General features: G+C 47.8%; 1 protein-coding gene across 1 annotated transcript; it reads right to left on the minus strand.

The window, feature by feature from the left end:
• Positions 1-8,223: 8,223 nt before the first annotated feature.
• On the minus strand, positions 8,224-9,369 carry LOC120843334. The gene has a single exon (XM_040214664.1). It carries the CDS (start codon positions 9,367-9,369, stop codon positions 8,224-8,226), a length of 1,146 nt encoding a protein of 381 aa, XP_040070598.1.
• Positions 9,370-23,382: the final 14,013 nt, after the last annotated feature.

Below are 23,382 nucleotides of genomic sequence, written 5' to 3' on the forward strand. Positions count from 1 at the left end.
AAAAGGATACTTTTACTAAATTCACAAACTGCTGTTTTCAACCTTTCGTTCACTTCACCGAAAAAGCCGAAAACCTCTGTACGATGAAAGAAAGCTCCAAAGAACTCCGAATTTATGGTAAAAAATAAGCACTAAACAACACTCCGCGATTTTAAGCAGAAATAAACTCCGAAAACGCAGAATCCTAATTATAAGCTGGATTTCGTATATGTTGGTGCAGCTTTTAGATTTCGTTATAACTTATAGGTAGGGTTCCGTATTTTTGTGTATTCTTTTTTAAATTTAAGGGTGTCTTTGGGTGTTCATTTTTACAAAGTTCTCTGTTTTCGGTATCTATTTCTGGTGTCGACCAGAAATCAGGGTTTATCAGGGCTTACGTCGTAAAAGCTATTGCACATCTATCGCGTTTTTACAACACACAATACTATTCGCGCCAGTTATCACTAAGTGGCCCATGTAGAAACAATAATTGCAGCAGAAGGAAGCAGCCTCGCGGAAAAGGGCGGTTTGTTTTCGGGGTCAACAGAAATAAAGCAATTTTTCCAGTTAACCTGGGGTTTCATTTAATTCAAAAATTTCAGTTCGGAGTTTTTCAGTTTTACCAATTTCAAGAAAAATCCCAAGAAAAAAGGAAGCCAGACATCAGCACAGCGAGTGGTCATACCAAAGAGAATATTTCGCTCCTGATGACTTCAGCGGAGGCAGTGTAGCGATACGATGGTTGTGGAGTTCATGAAAGCCTAATTTAGGCAACACAAAATATGGATCCTTTTTGTTGTAGTTTACTCGACACACTCGCCAATCTGCAAACAACTTTCCAAAAATATCGCATATGTATTGTCGGGTAGTTTTTCGAATACTTGTTCGGAATTCTTCCGCAGATCTGACTTTTTTGCTTCCATATCGCTAGATATGAAAACGCGGAATAATAGTGTTATCGACCTCTTGCAACCGGGAGGCGCTGATACGGCGTGCACGTCCGCTCTTTGTGCCCGTCTTGCGTTTGTTTGCCTCAAAATGCGCTCACAGGCTGCTTTTACACTCTCCCCCACCACACGCACACACACACGCGCGCGCGTTCACACGCACACGCGCACGCACGGACGCACGCACACACTGACACACACAAACAACGCGTCTCGTCGAATTAACCACCAACACTGGCGCGGGTTTTACTGCCGCGTCAGCACGCTCTCTGCGTGTTCTTTGTGCTGTCCATCAATTGATCTTCCCCCTTTCTGTAGTACTGTTTGAGAAGCTCTGATAACGTAGCTCTATTTTCTATTTTTCACAATTTTATTCATTGCACGCGGAACGCATTTCGGTTTGGCGGGAATTTGCACACGACGTAAAAGTTAAAGGTGAATACGCCACGTGTCGGTAAATAAGTGAACTAGAACAGCTTGTCACAAATTTCTGGCCATGTAAAATCATTATTAATTCTATATTCAGACATGTTTCTTATTTGAAGAAATAAACTTCCCCAAAAGACGAAGCGGGACGTTGGGCTCCACCAGTTAACTGCTGTGTCGTTTTTGAATCGCATTCCGTCCCCAACTGTTAGAGAAAAAGCAACCACACTTTAGGTTATTATAACGTTTTCTTATTTTTGTGTAGCGCGGATAGTCTAGAACGTTGCATAAAATATCTGAGATATCCGTTACGCACCAACTTTCATATTTGTTTCCAAAACAATTTTTCAGAAGGATTCTATATGAATTGATTGCATGGTCTGCGTCCGTCATCACATTTCGAACATTTACTGTCCATTTTTGCAGGAAACGTTCTTGAAAGTGATAAGTTCAGTTCAGCACGCTTCGCGCGTGCGGCCTTCGCCGACTTAAGCCTGGTTGAGACAGTTGCGTTTGACTGCATTTGACAGCGTTGCGTCGAGAACCGGAAGCGAGTCACCGGCACATCTGTGCTTCGTATGAAGCGTGGAATCCAATTCCAGGAACCATCTTGGCACGCGACATAAGCAGCAGGGATGTCCTGGTTTCTCGCTGTCGCAACGCAGTCAGACGCAGTCAAACGCAACTGTCTGAACTAGGCTTTACGCTAGTCTTCGCGGGGGGGTGTCATGTCTTTTCTACGGCGGGCCTGCTTTGTGAAGGGTTTGAAGGATTTGGATTTCGGAGATAGGCTGGTCCCCAGCGCCTCCTCTCCCAACCTATTGTGACTTTGCCGAGGGGCCGCGGCTGGGCGCCGTCGAGACGGCGGACTGTAGCACTAGCGAAACTACGAAGGTGCGAAGTAGTTGTCGTGAACGGACTTGGCGTGGCGCCGAGTAGGCTCCGGCCGGTTGTACTGCCGAAGATACGGGAGTGTCACAGTTATGAAGGTCGTTGATGTAGACGGTGTTCGGCCACTTGCAACGAGGGGCCTGATGACGAACACGTTGCGAAGTGAAGTTCAGTCGGGTGGTATTAAACTTTAGCGTAGATAGATTTATTTAACATAGTACATTGACAGTGTTTGGCGCGACCAGACGTCGCCGCCCGGCCCTTTCCGTCCTCCAAAACCAAACAGGATCCCAGATTCCCACGCTATTTTCTTTCTGGCAGACGGTTGGTCATAAAAGCATACGAGCAGAACAACAACACGCTCTCTTAAACGGACAACTAAAATAAAACACAAAAGACCCCACGCTCTCCTCAGCGGACATCGCAAGAAAATGCCGTGAAGATGGGCGCTGCACGAACCCGGCACCGCCTATAATGAACGCAAAGCCGATATGTTTGGTATGGTTTACGACTCAAGACCACACCCGGCAGCCTCCCAGGGGACCAGTGCACCCCGTGCTTCCCAATTAGGCAGATGCCCGCTCGAAGCGCCCCTGAGGGCGACATTGTCGTGACACTCCCTCCACTCCGGTCCTTCCCCGCCGCCTGGGGCGATCCTTCCGACGATACAGCTGCGCTTCGACACATACCGACCCCCCCCCCCCCCCCCCAACCCCAAGAAAAAAAGGAATAATATATATATGCCTTAAACTAACTGTCACTTCATGGTCTTTGCAATTGGCCATTGGCCATTGGACGGGGGTCACCCTGTAGGCTGTGGCTCTGTTGGGTGTTTTAAAAATGATTTGTTGGCCGTCCAGAGAGGGAGGAGGCGTAAAGTTTTCCTTCCGTGTTCTCTTTACGTTTCTCTATCTCTCTCTTTCTCTCTTGCTGTGCATTTCCTTACTCTTTCTCTTTTCTGTCTCTTTCTTTATCTTTATATTTATTTCTTCCTTTCCGAGAGGCCGACTTTTCGTGCACTTCACAGAAGCGATAGAATTCGGTGCTCCACCCCCTCACATCATCATTGACATCCGGGCTTCGAGCTACACAAAAAACGGCCGATTTTCATCTTTCTTAGAGCATTTACTCTACTGCAGACTTGTACGTAACGCGTTACAAGTAATTGATTACTTGTAATCAATTACAGTTAAATGTAATTTTGTAACGCTTCAATTACATTTGTCAAGCTGTAACGCTCGGAGTAATTCAATTACTTTTTTTCTGTAATCAATTACAAAATCAATTACACAATTACCAATTACATTTTTCATCCCACAATTTTTTTTCTCACAAAAATCAGCATAGTCACTCAGCCATGTAGCAAAAATGATTGACATTTTTTTTAACATCTAAAAAAAATAAAACTAGGATCGTCAAGTGCGTCCGTCGAGAGGGTTTTCAGCGTCGCGGCGGACGTCTTCACAAGAAAACGCGGAAAGATGACTGACGAAAACTTTGAGAGGCAGCTCCTGCTAAAACTTGATAAGTTCTGAAAACAAAAAAGGGAACAATAAACGAACAAAATTGTGTACGCAAGATTTTACAGTTGTGTATTTCTGTCATCGCAATAAAAAGTAACGTGAAAGTAACGTGAAAAGTAATCAATTACTTTGCAGTAATTGTTCAATTACTTCTGGGAGGCAGTAATCAGTAACGGTAATCGGTTACTTTTTTGACTGTAGTAATTGTAATTGTAATCGGTTACTTTTTTTCAGTAACGTGTACAAGTCTGCTCTACTGGTGCTGCTCATTGTGCGCCCATTCTACAGTGCAAGCCTAACAACTAATTGCTAAGACCCATCGGTGTGCGAATTCAAGAGTCCGCGATGACCTATATCACCAGGGCCGCCTCATTGAAGCGCCAGCCAAATCAGTGCTTACCTACTACTTCCCTTAAAAAAAATATAAAACGCGATTTGGAGCCAACGGATGCATCACCATCGGAATATATGAGTACCAGCATTGAGAAGTGGATCATTCAACAGACGCCCTCATCCGCACCCTCCGACCGATCCGTCTCTGCCCAGCATCTTCCAGTTTCCGCAGCGACTTACCCAAACGACTTGGGCACCTACGTTGGAATGTCACTGTCAGTATGTGTGACTAGATTTTTTTTTCGCGAACCTTTGTCATTCTGTTGTTTATATACATAACGTCCGAAATTGTATGCTGCATCTAACTAATAAAATGACCCGAAAGCTAAAATCAGCAACGTTAAGTTTGGGATTGGTTAATTTTAACTTTTAGCGAATTTTCTCTTGTCTTTCTTGCTTGGTTTTTCTTTCTTGTTTAGGTTATGTCAGAGTTTCAACGTCCGAAATTGTATGCTGCATCTAACTAATAAAATGACCTGAAAGCTAAAATCAGCAACGTTAAGTTTGGGATTGGTTAATTTTAACTTTTAGCGAATTTTCTCTTGTCTTCCTTGCTTGGTTTTTCTATCTTGTTTAGGTTATGTCAGAGTTTCAACGTCCGAAATTGTATGCTGCATCTAACTAATAAAATGACCTGAAAGCTAAAATCAGCAACGTTAAGTTTGGGATTGGTTAATTTTAGCTTTTAGCGAATTTTCTCTTGTCTTTCTTGCTTGGTTTTTCTTTCTTGTTTAGGTTATGTCAGAGTTTCAACGTCCGAAATTGTATATATGTTGCATCTAACTAATAAAATGACCTGAAAGCTAAAATCAGCAACGTTAAGTTTGGGATTGGTTAATTTTAACTTTTAGCGAATTTTCTCTTGTCTTTCTTGCTTGGTTTTTCTTTCTTGTTTAGGTTATGTCAGAGTTTCAACGTCCGAAATTGTATGCTGCATCTAACTAATAAAATGACCTGAAAGCTAAAATCTGCAACGTTAAGTTTGGGATTGGTTAATTTTAACTTTTAGCGAATTTTCTCTTGTCTTTCTTGCTTGGTTTTTCTTTCTTGTTTAGGTTATGTCAGAGTTTCAACGTCCGAAATTGTATGCTGCATCTAACTAATAAAATGACCTGAAAGCTAAAATCAGCAACGTTAAGTTTGGGATTGGTTAATTTTAACTTTTAGCGAATTTTCTCTTGTCTTTCTTGCTTGGTTTTTCTTTCTTGTTTAGGTTATGTGAGAGTTTCAACGTCCGAAATTGTATGCTGCATCTAACTAATAAAATGACCTGAAAGCTAAAATCAGCAACGTTAAGTTTGGGATTGGTTAATTTTAACTTTTAGCGAATTTTCTCTTGTCTTTCTTGCTTGGTTTTTCTTTCTTGTTTAAGTTATGTCAGAGTTTCTACGTTTCAAGTTTTTAAGAAAACGTAAACGCACGAGTTAAAGAAAAGTGGCAATATGTTCAATTGCAACGAGCATCCTTTTTTTCGAGTTTGGGGATTTTATTTTATTCCTCCGCGAGCTGGCTAACAAGAGCAAAGCCGTACTCGTTTTATGACCCTTCCTTGAGACTGTTTAAGCGAATATGATTTGCATATTTTACTTAACTGGATGGCCGGAACCTATTATTTCTTAAATTTACGTGTATTTACTCAGACTAGTGCTGAGAGCCACTCTATTACGTTTGTTAAAAATGGCACACTAAATAAAACGACGAGCCGCAATAATCACGTTACACGAAGAGAAAATGAGTGAGTGAGTGAAAACTTTATTAAAAGGAGAAGTAGGATGTGGTCAGTATGCGATGTCCAGACCATGTAGGTCTCGGACTGCATAGGCCCATTCGACGGCCTTGACTTGAGTGTCTGGGTCGTCGCTGGCCTTTACTGAGAGCCACGCGTCGAGTGAGGGAGCAGCCATGAGATCTGGGGGTGGAGGGTGCGCTTTGCAGTCCCAGATCATATGATCTAAAGTAGCTTTTTCACCGCAGAAGCGGCAGTTCGGGCTAGAGATTTGAGCAAATATGTGCGAGTATACATTTGGGTTGGGGAAGGAGTCCGTCTGAAGTCTTCTCCACGCTACCTGCTGCTCCCTCGAGAGAGAGCGGTGCGGCGGCGGGAATTTTCTTCGTCGGAGTTTGAAATGGGTGGTGTGGTCGTGGTAGGAGGTAAGCGGTTCACCGGTTGCCTCCGGAATCGGACTGTCCACTGCTCGGCCGGCTCTAACTCGAGCTTGTGCGTGGGCAGCCTCGTTTCCGGGGTTTCCGGCGTGCGCCGGGACCCATACCAGGTCAATTTCTCGGAGGGGGGATGTCTCGGCAACATTTTCTAGGATATTTCTGGCTGTGAGTGAGATTCGGCCATTGGCATAGTCGGTGATGGCGTATTTAGAGTCGCTCACGATGGTTGTAGCTTCTGTAAAGGCAATGGCCGCAGCAATTGCGGCTTCCTCCGCGGTTTCCGCGTTTTTGGTGAATACCGTAGCGGCAATGAGTGGGGTGGCCGCGTCAGAGTCTCGGGGATGGGGTACCCCGCAGATGGCGAACCGCTGGCGGCTGTCTTGATAGTTGGCTGCGTCAACGTATATGACGTCCTGGAGTCTCTGCAAGTGTCGATGCATAGCCCTGGCTCTTGCCTCTCGTCGACCCTGTTGGGTTTGCGGGTTCATGTTCTTTGGTAAAGGTTTTATTCTAATCTTTTTTCGTATATAGCCTGGAACGGGGCCTGGATGGTCCGCCATAGGTTCTCCTTCAATGCCCAGTCTATCCAAAATCATTCTCCCCGGTGGTGTGCTGGAGAGTCGAGCCGTCTGTGTGGTTAGATGTGCTTCTTTAAGTTCAGAAAAGGTGTTGTGTACTCCCAGGGCGAGCAGTTTCTCGTTGGCCGTAAATTTAGGTAGGCCCAACGCCGTTTTATATGCGTGTCGGATTAGAATGTCAATTTTTTGTTCTTCTGCCTTCTTGAGTCGGAGGTACGGGAAGGCGTATGTGATTTTGGTGATGACGAAAGCTTGAAGGAGCTTGTGTAGGTCGTGCTCCTCCATACCTCGTCTTTTGTTAGCGATGCGCCTGATCATGCGCGCTACCTGGTGTACTGAGCTCTCGAGTCTCCCAAGGGCTGCAATGTTGCTGGGGGTGTTGGAGATGTGGAGTCCTAAGACACGTATGTTCTCCACTTCTTCGATGTTTTGGCCTTGAATCTTTATGTCAATTGGGATCTTGTCTTCGGGTTTTTTGCTCCGTCTAAGGACTAGGAGTTCTGATTTGGGCTGGGAACATTCGAGGCCGGCTCGCCGTGCCTCCTCTTGTACGGTGTCAGCCGCTGCTTGGAGAGCTTCTTCTATTTGTCCTTCCGAGCCGCGGTTCGTCCAGATGGTAACGTCGTCTGCATACAGAGTATGATGGATGTTTTCAATGGCGTTGAGCCTTTCTGGAAGCTTTATTAAAGCCAGGTTGAAAAGGAAGGGCGACAAAACAGCCCCTTGTGGTGTTCCTCTGTTGCCGAGCCTGATTGGGTTGGATTTCAGTGGCCCGATGGTGATCTCTACCGTTCTGTTTTCTAGAAAGGCTTTAACGTAATTGTACGCCCGTTCGCCTGGGTTGAGGTCGGCTAGGTGTTTCAGGATGGTATTGTGTGATACATTATCGAAAACCTTTTTGAGGTCGAGTCCCAATATTGCTCTTGTGCTTTTAATGGAGGGGTCGAGTATGTCACGTGATAGCTGTAGCATGACGTCTTGGGTGGAGAGTCCCCTTCTAAAGCCCACCATGGAGTATGGCATGAGGTCGTGGTCTTCCGTGTAGTCCCGTAGTCTATTGAGTACCACGTGCTCCATGAGCTTCCCGAGACAGGACGTGAGGGAAATGGGTCTTAGGTTGTCCACGTTGAATTTCTTGTTAGGTTTTGGAATGAATGTCACTTTGGCATGTTTCCAACTGCTGGGGATTAATCCGGCCTCCCAGCATACGTTGATGTAATCTGTGAGTGCCGTGACAGATTTCATGTCAAGATTACGGAGGGCCTTATTTGTAATTAGGTCTGGTCCTGCCGCTGAGGTTGTTCTAAGCTGGCCCAGCGCGGCTCAGACTTCTGCGTCAGTGAACGGCTCGTCCAGCTGCACGTGTGGTCGCCCCGAATATTGTGGGCTCGTTTCTCCGTCGTCTGCGGTGTTCAGGTATTTCTTCCGGAGGAGGTCCAAGAAGTCTTGTCCGTCCCCGGGGTATTGATGGATGATCGCAGCGAGCTGTCCTTGCGCAGCCGACTTGGACTGCGTGGGGTCGAGAAGGTGGCGAAGCAGGTGCCACGTCTTCTTATTCCCTAGTTGTCCGTTTAGGCTGTCACAAGTTTGATACCATTCTTGCTGGGTGAGTTGTCTCGCATGTCGCTCGATTTCACTTTCGAGTTTGGCGATTCTACTTCGTAGCCTTTTGTTGAGCCTTTGTCTTTTCCATCTCTTCAGGAGACTGTTTCTTGCCTCCCACATCTGTGCCAATCTGGAATCGAGGTTACAGTGTTCGGCATCGGTTGGTATTTCGCTCGTATGCGAATCTACACTTTTACATATGGATTTGACCCATTCTTCGATGTCTTCAATTTCAGGCGGGGCCGTTTGATTCCTTTCTTTCCTGAATTTATCCCAATCTGTGAATTTAGTTCGTTTCCAACTCTTCTTACTACTCTCCGTGCGAAGGGTAGTGGCAAGGATGTAATGATCACTGTTGAGATCCGCGCCGGTGTTCCGCCAGACGGGGTTCTTGACATTCTTTGCTAGCGTGAGGTCCGGGGTGGTGTCTCTACTAATGCTGTTGCCAGTTCTGGTCGCTGTGTGAGGATCGTTTAGTAGCGAGAGTCCCAATTCTTGGATTTTGTTCCACAGGATGTTTCCTTTCTTGAACGACTTGTGGTATCCCCATTCGACGTGTGGCGCGTTGAAGTCGCCTGTTATCACTAGTTGCCCCTTTTTGGCTAGTTGCGTGGTCGACTCTAGCAATGCCGTGACTTCTCTGGATTGATCTTTCGGGGAGCTGTACACGTTGAGGACGTACAGGCTCATCTGCTCTTTCTTGGCGGGAATAATTTCTGTTAGCGTGTAATCTGCCGCAGAATTGTCGAATTCGTGTTGTATAGCCGTGAGTTGGTTGCTCACCAGCGTAGCAGTCATTCCCGTTTTGCGTGGTATATATTTTTGAGATATGGCTTTGTACCCTGTTAGGCTAACGGGCCCCATTGGTTCTTGGATTGTAATAATGTCCGGTTTGACTTCTAAATTTTGAATATGAAGCTGCAGGTTGGATTTTTTCCTTGAAAACCCCTACAGTTCCATTGCCAGATACTGATCTCGTGGTTATGGGCTGCCATGTTGGGGCACTGTCAGCTGCGCAACCGCGGTCGCTATCGTGCTCACTTGGACTTGTAGTGCCTTGATGGCCTCCATCATTTCTTCTTTGGTCTGCTGCAGGTTTTTGACAACGTCCATGGATGTCGCTTCTAGCCTATCTGCTCGGGCCTCTACTTTGTTGAGCCTCTCTTTCTGTTCGAGAGCCAGTTTAGCTTTGACTGCGAAAGTTGACGCCGCTTGGGACGCCGAGGCAGTTTCGTTTCGCCTCTTGGGATTCTGGGCATCTTGCTGATCTTTTGAGGCCTGTCTTTTGAGAACGTTCGTGGATTCTACTTCCATAACTGCACCCTCGGAAGGGGTGAGGGAGCGGCACGTGTTGTTAGTGGTTGTTGCGCTTTCACCGGGGTGTTGGGTTTGTGTGAGACTCGCGATTTTATTGCCTAGCACACTGATCTGGGACTGCATTCGTTCTATTACAATGGCTTGCTCCCTCACTTGATTACGAAGGGCCTGCTTCTCCGGATCTTCCTGCCACTTGATGGCCCTTTCTCCTGGCTTGGTCCAGGGGTTTTTGGGGTCTCGCCTTTTGCTGGACGATCGATGTTGGTCCTTTTGACGGTCCCTCGATTGGCTGCTCCGTGTCGCCGACTTGCTTCTGCTTCGCAGTAGTGGTGGGAAGGACGATGATGCTTCCCTCTTGTCACCTCGGGTCAGGGTCTCGTGTTGCCGGTTTCTGTCCCTCGACTGGTGCTTAAAGTTCTGCCCGATTTTTAGGTCAGGGTTGCTGAGCGGGTTGGGTCTCTGGGAGGCTTGCTGCTTGGCGAATCTGAACTTGCAGTTGCTGCTCCCAGTTTTGTGCGCCCTTGCGCAGATGATGCAGACTGGGGCGCAGGTTGTTGGTTGTCCCTCCTGTGGTGGTGGGTGCTCTTCTCCACACCTGAAGCAGAGGTTTCGTCTTTTTTGTGGGCAGACGTCTTGTCTGTGCCCTGTCTTGCGGCAGTTGAAGCAGGCCTCCACTCGGTTGAGAAGGAGGACCACTTTATGTCTTGTGCCGGGGTATCTGAGGAGCCGGGGGAGCTCCGTTCCGGCTACCGTAATCATGATGTGGTTAGTTTTCCCGTAACGTCTTGCCGACGTGACGATCCAGTCGGGGTTGTAGGAGTTGTAGTTCTGGACTAACTGCTCGTCTGTTTCGCCACAATACTCGTTGTGGATCAGCCCTTTTACCGAAAGATCGGGGGCAGGCGCGTACGCTTTGATGGGGCATTTCCTTCCTTCAATCACGAACTCTTGTAGGTTGAGGTACGCGTTCGCACGTTTCTCACTGGGCGTGCTGATTGTGAAAGTACGGTTGACCGGGTGTTTCTGTAGAATATCTTCTGAATGGGTGTTGCCGTCGGTAATGTTGGCGGCTAGGCGAAGCGCTTCGAGCAATAGCGCTCCGCCATGTGCAGGAAGGTCTAGGGCAGACTGTGGCCTAATGACAATCTTGTAATGATCTGCCGGCAGTCTCGGGATCGGGGGTCTTCTTCTTCTAGGGGGAGGCCTAGACCTCTTAGCGGTAGAGTCGAAGGGCTTGCCTTTGTTGTTCATGCATTCATGGCTGCCGGTGGTAGCTGCGGCTTCGTATCCCATGAAAATGAAAATTAATGGTATTTTTTGGATCGACGTTCAATTATATTTCGTGTCCAGTAATCAAATAATATAATGAGAACATTTCGAGTGGAAGTGGTTGTAGTAATGAGTGTTGTTTCCATAATTTTCGTAACTCGCACATAATAATGGATTTAGGACAGGATACCACGGGTTCGGCCACGTTTTTTCCTCCCGTTGTCCCGTGACTGGTCCTACGCGTTACCGCTGTTGTTCGGATGGCTTGCACAAAGGTCTGGCAACAAAGTTTTGAGGAACAAAGTTTTGCAGACGAGACATCCTCACTCACGGTAACGCTCACTTGGGAAAGAAGTGTTGAGAGAGAAAAAAAGCACATGAAATATCTGCATTTGTACTGAATGTTCATGAAGCGAAAAATAGGGACTTTTACGTACTCAGGGTAATGCGTTTATTTAAACAGTAAAAGAACGGCGCAGCGCGATGCCCGCTGCGTCGTAGGCTGAGACAGTCTGCTGAGGCCCCGGTAACAGCCGTCTCCGTGAACGAAACTTGATCCGTCCGAGCGGGCCTCGGTCTTCGGTTGGACTTCGCACCAGAGGTCTTATACGCGTAGTCGCGGTATAAAGCTGAGCGCGCCGCCGGATACTAGCGATATATGTCAGGGACACTATACAAAAAGTTTATTTTTGGTTATAGTCCCTATTTTTCGCTTCATGTCAAGTCCTAACTAGGCAGAGGGCTGCCGGACGTTTACCATCATATGTTCATAGAAAATGAAGACTTCATTTTTTTTTGTTTTCATTACGAAAATTAGATAGAGCAATAATATTTAGTATAGAGCTGGGTAGCTATGTCAAAATATCAGAAAAGCCATTTTCTCAAGAATTAGTTCTCCCCAACTTTTTACCATTTGAAGACCAGCCTGATTATACGCGAGCGCAATGTAGGAAAAATTCAAAAAGGTTACTGCTCTCTATGAATGTAAAACTGTGAATGTTTTGGATAAATAAATGTGCATACCAAGGAATGCAATCGTGTCGATGGGATTAAAATTAATTCGCGGAGTGCAAAAAAATCTCGCAATGACGCGTACAAATGAAAAAAAAAACTGACATAAAAAAAGGTTAGATTGCAGAAGTGGCGACGAAGACATCGCAGAAGGAACAGATCTCTGATTTCTACGGAGCATGGCTGACATATTCCATGGACACTTCCAAGATATCCTCGCCGTTAGCAAAGGCCTTCGTCCAGTCAATGAAAAAGAGGGAGCGACAACATCTTGACGCAGATGTGTTCTGTGCTGCACTGTACATGGATCCCCGCTATCGCCTTCGTCTCACCCCTGAGCTAAAGTACCGGGCCACGTACCATTCCTCAAAGACTTGGACGCGGATCACAGCTCTGCAATGCGAGCAAGATTCTACCCTGTCTTCTGAAACTGCGGCGGCTTCAGACGATCCGGAAGACGGAAGTGCTCCTCAAGGAAAGAAAGGTTGAGGCTGGCGTGCACATTCGCGGTACCAGTAGCCCACTTAATAGCTCTTGTCCTGCATACTTCTTGTTCTTGTCTTTTTTGCGTTATTTTATATGTTTAACTAAGCTGAACCACTTGATATAGCATAGCTCCTGGAAATGCTAGACAAGGAGCCGCGGCTTTCAAGGCACGCAACGTGTTACAGTTTTGGAAGGAATGACGGGAACGCCTTCCAGAACTCTGCGGATTGGAGCAAGTAGCCCTGGGAGTGCCTGCTACCCAGGTCAGCGTGGAGCGAGCCTTTTCTGCACTGAAGTTCAATCTATCGTCTCAAAGGTGCCGTCTTTCCCTGGATATGCTTGACGACGTCCTGCTTCTTCGGTCGGTTGCCTGACATTGAACTGCGCTTTTACCTACCGTCCCGATATGCCCCAGCACTAGCGCGTTCGTTCCACACAGTAATGTGAGCCTTTGCTTTTTATATGTAACACTTGTATCAAATATGCATAGTTTATCGTTTGCTGCCGTCAAATGATTTTGTAGCATATGAGTATGAACCGGTTCGAACCGGTTTGAACCTTTATTTTTTCACTCCGGAGTGGAACCGGAGCTGAACCGTTTTCCCTGAACCGGGACGAAAACCGGAACGAAAAACATTTCGGTTCGACACCCTGGCCATCGCTATAGCTGCTTCTGACGTAGTGCATCTAGATAATTTTGCGTCGTGTCGCTACTCTGGCAGCTAGGCTGCCGATACAGTAGGGTGCATCAATGTCCTTCTGTTTAGAGTGATGCCACCCTTTGTAGTACCCGATGCCGACAGCACGCGCTCACGGGGAAAATACAAAGAAATTGACGAAAAAAAAAGGTCGCCGTAGCACAGTCAGCGCCACACACGCGTGCAGGGACACGCCCTTTCACGCGCTTCTGAACAAAAAAGAAAAATAAAAGTGAGGAACAAAATGGCAAGATGTCTCCACCCTAAGCAAAGCGCAGATGAAGGCACCTATAATATACAGTGGCTCAAGTGTGCGCTAGCCCACTCGGCCACCGATCCCCTTCTTTTATTTGCGTGTTCACAAGACTCGATACAAAGAGATTGCGACGAAAATATACATACAAACATACACGCGTGCGCTCCGCAGTAACAGTCTCTACCGGCGAATGCAATTACCTGAGGAGAGCAGCCAGCGCACGAAAAATCTCTGAGGCCATTTCGAAAGATGCTTTGCGCGACACTATGCCGCTAAGGTCGCTTCAATCTTGCAAGAGGTTTATTGGGGTTTCGACAAAAATCCACCAGAAGACGACCCGGCGAATATGCTCCACGCGCGTCACGTGCGTCACGTGTCCATGGATAACTTATGGTTCGATTTTCATGGCAACTTGCAGCTGCTGCTTTCTCTTCGTAGCTTACAAATCAGACCAGTTTACTATGAACGTTTCAACCAACAGAAAAGTGCCAGCTACTCCTGGAACCGTCGAGACCAGTCGAATCTTGAGCGTCACCGTGATAGCGTGCCTGATAATGGCGTTTGCTTGCCTGACTCTCGCCTTAGTGATTCTCGTCGTGATGACCGACACAAAAGGGACTGCCTCGAGAAACGACACCAGCTACTGCTGTCCCGACGTGGCATCACAGCTCATCGTGGCCGCCAATTTCACCTTGGACCCTTGTGGAGCTTACACCAAGTACGCTTGCCACAACATGGACGCCCTCAGCAAAAGGAAAGTAGACAACCAGTCCTTAGAGGCGCTTCATATATCCCCCACCATTGGTCTATTTCGAAGTCCCGCCGGAAAATATATCGCTGCGTTTCATCAAAGCTGCCTGTTTACCCTAGGCCAGGGCTCCGATCTGCCCGAGAAAGCCATGACTGCACTCGTAGAAACTACCGGAGTTTCGAAAACCATGAGTCCGACGGACGTTCTTCGCGTTCTGATTCAGCTGTCTGTGCTGCACGGCCTTCACACACCGGTCAATATAATGGTGATCCAACTTTACGGAGAAAGCAACGTTTTCACCATGGCCCCCGATGTGCAGTCAACCTTCGCCGGAGATAGATACGATTACGTGCGTCAAAAAGTGCTCACCGCGTACAACGAAATAATGCGAGTCAACGTGTCAAAAAAAGACATGTCGAAACTGCACTCGTCGTCACCAAAAACGAAGCTAGGGAGTATGACGTGTAGCGATAGCTTTCAGGTCTTGCACACACTCGTTTCAGGCGTTTCTCAACAAGAGTGGATCGCCATGGCAGCTCCATTTCACGTCGGGCCAACACCGAGTGTTATGTGTTACTCGGACGTCGACTTCATCGGGGAAATATTACACGCCCTAACCTCGGAATCCGAACGTCGGGAAGTTCAGCTTGCTCTTCTCTTGGTCACGTGCAGCGTCGACCTCGTCTTGCGTCGCTACCCGCATCAACCGAACACCAAGTCTCTAATTTCGAGGTGCGAGAGTTGGACCAACCAACTGACGCCCCTCTGGAGAATCGTCGCCCACGAAGAACTAACGGATTCACGGAGGGACCGCGATGTGCGGGGCATTTTCATCGCCACGAAGAAGGCCGTCATTGGTGACGTGCTGGAGCTCTTGCATCCTGTAGACGCGAAGGAAGCTGAACGCCTCCTGTCCACAGTACGCCTTGTTCTACCAAAGCAGCTGATCCCCGATTATCTGCCACTCCCAGAGGCCGAACCCAACTACTATCTGAATGCCCTTACAATGAAGCTCTACCGAGTCACTGTAGACAAGCGGCTTGAGGCGTTTGTCCTAGACCCGTATGAGTTCAACCACGCGTCGCTGGAGACGACCATCAGGCGTCTCCATAACGACGTCATTCTGGTGCCTTCCTTAGCCTACCCCTTGTTAAGGTTCGGCGACGACGTGGATCTCGCTATCAACGCGGCTGCGGTGGGCGTGGAGATGGCTTTCGAAATGTGGAGTCTCATGTTCGACTTCGACAACTGGTCCGAGGAAAGTGCCTCCAGAATACGAGAGCACGTCGCTTGTTCTTCCGTCGGAATCTCGGGGGGCCGCGCTTTGCACGCCAAGGCCCGCCTGTCCATCAAATCGGCGTCCGCATCTGTGCGAGCAGTTGGCAGACCCTGGCACCTGCCTCAGTACGTCTGGGGCCACAACCGTCTGTCCAGGGCACAGATGTTCTACATGAAGTTCGCCACGCAATACTGCGCCGGGTGGAGGGGAACGAAATCGGTAGACGACGTGCTTACAAGCCTTCGCGACTTCAGAGAAACCTACAGCTGCCCCCTTTCTGCGAGCAAGGCCGTCAACTGTTCTTTCGATTACTAATTTTAGGGATTGCGTCCAACCTTTCAGTATGTATTTCCGATTAATCCGTCCGCTACACACCCATCTTGTTTGATGCAACGTATCGGTTATCTACTCTTGCCTGATGTACTTTGAAGAAAAACTCTGAAATCGAAATACTTGAATTTGAACGAAAGCGGGGAGTTTTACGCACAGCAGCCAAAGCCGATGCTACGATCAATAGGGCCACTCAAACAGCCTCAAAAGTCAATCATCTGTGCTAATCATTTTTTTGCGTTTGCCATTACCAACGAAACCAATGACGCAAAGGAAATGCGCCGTGATATTGCACTTTTGTTTCCATCCGTGTTGGGGTTTAGCCTGCAATTGTAAACCCACAAGGAAACGAAAAAAAGAAACGAACGCCGTGACTATGCACTTTATGCACTGCTTGATCGGTTCTATCCGATGGTAGCCTCAGCTGCAGTAGGTATAATATGAAACAAAGTATAGGGCCTCTGAACTCGTCAAACACAAAGCCGAAGTTGACGGAGCCCACCGATTCGCCTATCGCGACGATGACTTCGCGCTTTTTTCGCCGACGTCCATTCGACACACCGCGATTTTTCGGCTCCGACTTTGTGTTTGACGAGTTTAGGGCCCAATGTCACTTTCTGTTGTCTTTCTGTGCAATTCCAGGCAAAATATATTGAATATTATATTATTTTGAGCAACTGTGTTTATTCTTACAACCAGAAGCCGGGGAAAGAAAAGTCATTTCACGCCTCTTTTTGTCTTTTTGTCAAGATGTAAATCCAAATTTTTAAAAATTATTTAGACAGAAGAATAATTACCGTGCAAATTGTTATTAGGCAAAGTAAAAATTTTTTTTTTGTCTTTAGTCGGTGACACGTTTAGTGTAAAGTGGAAGCTCCTCGCACCTCTTTCCAATTTACTAAACCTCTCACCCACCAAAAATATATTTATGTGGATGGTTGTTTTGATCCCAGGGGGCTAAGCTCGCCTCTGGCGGGAATCTCTCCGATGCCACGTCACGAGGGAGGGGAGGAGCTTCTTTTGACTCCGCCCCGGCGAGTTTCCCACTCCCTCTCTTACATTTCCGACCCCCCCCCCCCCCCCCCCCCCCCCGGCGGCGGCGAGTTCCCCAGCGTAGCTCCGATTTTTCCCTACGCTCTGAAGTGAAGGGTTTTTATTTTATTTAAATCGAGGGATTGGTGGCCGGCTGGGCTAGCGCACACCAGCACGGAGCACGTCAAGCGAAAGGTCCGTTGCAGAACCCAGGATGCTGGGCTCAATCCCCACCCCTGCCCGTTTCGATGTTGATGAGCATTGTACCGGCGTGCAGTCGTGTAACACTACTGCGGGATGGACGTTAAAGACCCCAGGCTAGCGGTTGTACGGCACTGCATGGCTAAATTTCTCATCTACAGCTGGGAGAATCTTCCCCGTTGAGGCAGACCAAGATTTAGGCAGTATCAACATACATACAGCCCAATTCTTTTTTATTTAAATCGTAAATGAAAAATAAGAATAGGTAACAGCAGGGATGCTAATTATACAAACATTGCTTGGATGTGGGCTAGTTGACTAGATATTGTGATGGTTCGCTGCGCCACGTAGATGCTGAAAAACGCTCTTGATAAAGATATGAACTAAAGCAGAGTATACACGAAAAACAACATACAGGAATGGCGCAGACTAACAACTGTGTAATTTCTTTCTCATCTTTCTCCCCCCACACCGCCACACAGCCACAATATATATTTTTTTTTCTCAGAATAGGGTGTGCGTGGAGCGAAAGCTCGCGCTACAGAACCCAGGATCGTGGATTCACCCCCACCCCTACCCTTTCGTATGTTGATGAGCATCGTACCGGCATGCGGTCGTGTATCACTACTACGTGCTGCACGTTAAAGACCCTAGGCTAGCAGTCATACTGCACTGGCTAAATTGCTTATCTACAGTAAGTGATAATGTCGCAAACTCCCGCATGTTCTCCTTCTGTATAAACAACTAACGGCCAATTTGTTTGTCAAAATACGGTGTGGAAGAAGAAAGATGAGAAAGAAATTACACTGTTGTTAGTCTGCGCCATCCATGTATATTTCTTTTCTTCTATCATCTGTTTTAGTTTGAATTTTATCGAGTGCGTTTACCTTGCATCTAGGCAGCACAGCAACCCATCGAAATAATTGTAAAAGCCTTTACGTAATGGTAAATTGCGTTCCTGATTGCAGATTGCCGTAAAAACACATTTGTTTTTAGGATTCACTTTGTAGAATTTGGGTGTAGGATTCACGACGGGGGCGACGGTTCATTCACGGCTCCATCGCCTCAAGCCCGGTTCGCCACGCAGTTCATCGCACAGCCACCTTACCACGTCTTTCGAGAGGCGATAGTGTTGTTGAAACTGAACGTCGTCCATGTCAAACACATTGGCGTGGTTTAAATACCAATGCCGACGGCATAACACGAACGAAAACGCTGCCATTTTGGACGCTTCTCCCTGATCTCGCGCCCAACTCGCCCAAACTCGCCTAGGTCGGAACCGGCAAGCTTTTCCCAACCGCGGCGGCTTCTGCCACGTCACAATGACGTCACCGCATCTCGCCGCGAGTTCCGAATATGCAACTCTCCGACTGCCTCAAACCCTCCGTTTAACGTCACGATCTAGGGAGTGTCGGCGCGTGTCGTCATGCACGGCGCCGACCAATCGCGGCGGTCGGCGAGTTTGGCGGAGAACTCGCCTCGATCTCGCCGCGCCGAGCTTAGCCCCCCAGTACAGACCCTCGTGACGTGGCATCGGAGAGACTCCCGCCGGAGGCGAGCTTAGCCCCCCTGGGGGGGGGGGGCTAAGCTCGCCTCCGGCGGGAATCTCTCCGATGCCACGTCACGAGGGAGGGGAGGAGCTTCTTTTGAGTCCGCCCCGGCGAGTTTCCCACTCCCCCTCTTACATTTCCGACCCCCCCGGCGGCGGCGAGTTCCCCAGCGTAGCTCCGATTTTTCCCTACGCTCTGCAGTGAAGGGTTTTTATTTTATTTAAATCTTTTGGTGCGCTCAAACCTTTGCAAACACAATTATAATCAATTCTATTATTTCAATTATTTTTATAAGTGCGCCTATGTGCGTGTTTTCTTTCTTTCTTTTTTTTTCTTTTTTTGTTTTTGCGTTCAAGTGCCATTTTCTTAGTTATATAATATATTCCATAAGTTCGACAAGTACAGTCTGTTTCATCATAAGTAAGAACCGCATAATCAAAAATTTGGACAAAAAAAAAAAAAGACGCAAACACGCGGACAGATTAAAAATGCAGTGTAACGGCGCATTCAAAAGTAGTCGTTAGTTTCTAAGAGAGCAGGAGTTTCGCAGGGCTTCATTGTAACCCGTTGTAGATTGTAAAATGTGCAGTTCAACTGTTAGCTCAGGGTCTTTAACGTGCGTTGCGGAGTATATTTGATGCACGACCGCACGACAGTAGGATGCAGATGGGCCACAGAACCCAGGGTCCCCTTGAGAAAGGCGTTTTTTACAAGTACCGCCAACCATCGTTGTGGAAACTCGCAAGACACGTGCCACAAGCGGGTGCTCCCCCGCCATTCGCTTTCAAGAGCCACTCATTTTAGTGCTGCTCCGCCACTTGCCTCCAAGGGCTCCTCGAGACACGAGCCTCGTGCACTGGCACATTTAAGGTTATTTGAAAGACCAACGCAAACACATCGAGGGGATTTAGTCCCCACAGGTTCTGCAGTGTGAGCTCCGTGCTTTGAACGGAGCTTGCACTCGCGCATTTCTCCACGTGCTCTGTCTGCGGTGCCACAACACACTCGGCCAACGATCCCCCGCACTTGGTTTAGCTTGTGAGCTAAACCAAATGAGCTACACTTAGAGTATCGGCACTCTTTTCCTTGTTATTAGCGGCGAGATGTTTGGGTGGCGCCCTCATTTGGTTACCTCTCGTGACGTCATTACCCTGTGAACAACAAGTTCGATGGTGTTTGTAATTAGCATGGTGGAAGCTTCAAATCATTGCGCTTTTAAACCAATACTGCCAACACCGTCAGAATCGAAGTTCTTACATTTGTCTTATTTCCGTCGATGAGGAATCCTTTGCTGACGTCATAGTCAGCATTCGGCCAATCGTGGCAAGTCGACCACAGCGACGCTTTCGATCGCGCACGTCGCCAATTGTAGTGGCCGCTGCCATCGTGGTGGCTAGTAACAAATCAAACGCAACTGCCGATCGTCATGATTCAAAAGTGCGACTTCCTTAGCATTAGTTTCGACGCGCTTAATATTGCTTTGCTTTGTCGCGAACTGTTTAAACATTTGTAAAGGACGGAAAAGCGTTTCCTGTGATTTCAGATAAAGTTTCAGATAACTGACAATCATCATTTTACGGACAAATATGTGTATGAAGCGTAGCTTATTTAGTGGCTCTATAGTTTAGCCCGACCACACAGGCACAGGAAAAGAACGAGCGGCCTGACCTCGCGCTCTTGGCGCTGCTTCAGTGGCTTCATCAACCCGTAGCGTTGGCGGTGCTTCGAACTGAGGCAAAGCGAAGCAAATATTTATATCTTAGTGTTTCAGAAGCCAAATCAACAGAAATCAATGAACACACCCCAATAGAAAAAACGCATCTCCACGTGGTGCATGATGTTGATTGGGGCGAAGCTCTGGTGGTGCTTGTCTGCGTAGACGCTGAGCCGCAGCATGCCGAGCCTTTCGTTCGTTTTCATCCATGTCATGCTGCGGTCAAATGCTCAAATGCGTATATAACCACGTTCTATACCACACATTCTCTTTCTGACATGAATGAAAACGATCGAAAGGCTCGGCATGCTGCGGCTTACCGTCTACGCAGACGAGCACCACCCGAGCTTCACCCCAGAGCCTTTTATACTGGGAGAGTTCGGCGGTTCTTTGATCCAGCCGCCAGTCTGGCAGCCCTGGTCAAACAGTCTGGCAACTGTGCGCATCCGCCATGATGTGCCTTGCCGTCTAGCTTGATTGCACCTTTGCATTTAATTGCGTTATAATTATAACCTTAAATTGCAAGCTTCACCCTTGTTTGGTGTAAGGCTGGTGGCGGCTGATAAAACCCGTTTGCCCTACTGACTCGAGCCGGCAGTCGGCTCGCTAGAGTCCATGGAGCGAGAGTCGACGATGAAAATGATCGTTCTGCGCTGCGCTCTGCCAGACGTCAGATGAAAAAGAAATGGGGGGGCTGCAGTGCCGTTGGGTGCTAGAACAACGCGAAAAAGGGGTTCAGGATGTACCGGTTCCCGCAAGCAAAAGAAAACCGCGCAAGGCACAAGATCTGGGAAACCAAACCAAGAAGGGCTGACTGGAAGCCGAGTTCTCGATTGTGCGAGGTAAGTTTATGATTAACGTATGATTAACGTTAAAAAATTTCTTGATTTTTCGACTTTCTCGTTACGCCAACAAAAGCGCAAACGGCAAAACCTATACGCGTATACATCGCATGTTAATGGGGACCCACTCGCCGGGAGGCACATCATGGCGGAAGCGGCGCCCGCTGAGTCCGCTAGACCTAGCGGGCCGTAAGCCCCGCCCCGCCGAACTCTCCCAGTATAAAAGGCTCTGCTTCACCCCAATCAACATCATTCACCACGTGGAGATGAGGTTTTTCTTTGGTCGGTGAGAGGTTGAGTAAATTGGAAAGAGGTGGGAGGAGCTTCCACTTTGCACTTAACCTGCCACCGACTAAAGACAAAACAAAATGCGACTTTTCCTAAGAACAATTTACACGTTAATTTTTTTGCTGTCTAGATCATTTCTAAAAATTTGGTTTTACATCTTGTCTGTTCCAGGTTACGTCTCGACGTTAAGTAATCTTGACGGGCAATCACAAAAAGAGGCGTGAAATGACTTATTTGCCTCGGCTTCTGGTTGTTAGAATGAACACAGTTCGTCAAAATAGTATAATATTCATTATTTTTTTTCTGGAATTGCACAGAGAAACAACACAAAGTTACATTGGGCCCTAAACTCGTCAAACACAAAGTCGGAGCCGAAATTTCGCGCAGCGTGTCGAGTGGACGTCGGCGAAAACGCCCGAAGGCGTCGTCGCGATAGGCCAATCGGTGGGCTCCGACAACTTCGGCTTTGTGTTTGACGAGTTCAGAGACCCTATAGTTTGTTTTATATTATACCCGACTGCAGCTGAGGCTACCATCGGATAGATCCGATGAAGCAGTGCCTGAAGTGCATAGTCACGGCGCTCGTAGTTTTTCAGTTTTTTTGTGGGTTTAGAATTGCAGGCTAAACCCAAACAGAAGTGCAATATCACGGCGGATTTACTCTGCGTCATTGGTTTAGTTGGTAATAGAAAACGCACAAAAATGATTAGCCCAGATGAGTGAAACTGTTTGATTGGCCCTATTGATCGTAGCATCGGCTGCGTCGGGTGCTGTGCGCAAAAAAACTCGCAGCTTTCGTTCAAATTAAAGTATTTCGATCGCCGAGTTTTTCTTTAAAGTACATTAGGCAAGGGTAGACAACCGATGGGTTGCATAAAAAAAGATGGGTGTGTAGCGGACGGATCAATCGGAAATGCATGCTAAAATGTTGAATACAATCCCTATAATTAGTACTTGAAAGAACAGTTGACGGCCTTGCTCGCAGAAATGGGGCAGCTGTAGGTTTCTCTGAAGTCACGAAGGCTCGTAAGCACATCGTCTACCGAATTCGTTCCCCTCCACCCGGCGCAGTATTGCGTGGCGAACTTCATGTAGAACATCTGTGCCCTGGACAGACGGTTGTGGCCCCAGACGTACTGAGGCAGGTGCCAGGGTCTGCCAACTGCTCGCACGGATGCGGACGCCGATTTAATGGACAGGCGGGCCTTGGCGTGCAAAGTGCGGCCCCCCGAGATCCCGACGGAAGAACAAGCGACGTGCTCTCGTATTCTGGAGGCACTTTCCTCGGACCAGTTGTCGAAGTCGAACACGAGACTCCACATCTCGAAAGCCATCTCCACGCCCACCGTAGCCGCGTTGATGGCGGGATCCACGTCATCGCCGAACCTGAACAAGGGGTAGGCTAAGGAAGGCACCAGAATGACGTCGTTATGGAGACGCCTGATGGTCGTCTCCAGCGACGCGTGGTTGAACTCATACGGGTCTAGGACAAACGCCTCAAGCCGCTTGTCTACAGTGACTCGGTAGAGCTTCATTCTAAGGGCGTTCAGATAGTAGTTGGGTTCGGCTTCTGGGAGCGGCAGATCATCGGGGATCAGCTGTTTCGGTAGAACAAGGCGTACTGTGGACAGGAGGCGTACAGCTTCCTTCGCGTCAACGGGATGCAAGAGCTCCAGCACGTCACCACTGACGGCCTTCTTCGTGGCGATGAATATGCTCCGCACATCGCGGTCCCTCTGTGAATCCGTTAGTTGTTCGTGGACGATGATTCTCCAGAGAGGCGTCAGTTGGTTGGTCCAGCTCTCGCACCTCGAAAATAGAGAATTGGTGTTCGGTTGATACGCGTAGCGATG

This window comes from Ixodes scapularis, unplaced genomic scaffold (genome assembly GCF_016920785.2).
Source record: "Ixodes scapularis isolate PalLabHiFi unplaced genomic scaffold, ASM1692078v2 ptg000058l_1__unscaffolded, whole genome shotgun sequence".
NCBI classification, from domain to species: domain Eukaryota; kingdom Metazoa; phylum Arthropoda; class Arachnida; order Ixodida; family Ixodidae; genus Ixodes; species Ixodes scapularis.

Excerpts from the sequence above, each read along its gene's own strand:
- LOC120843334 (XM_040214664.1), bottom strand. The coding sequence starts at position 9,369 with ATGGGGCCCGTTAGCCTAACAGGGTACAAAGCCATATCTCAAAAATAT.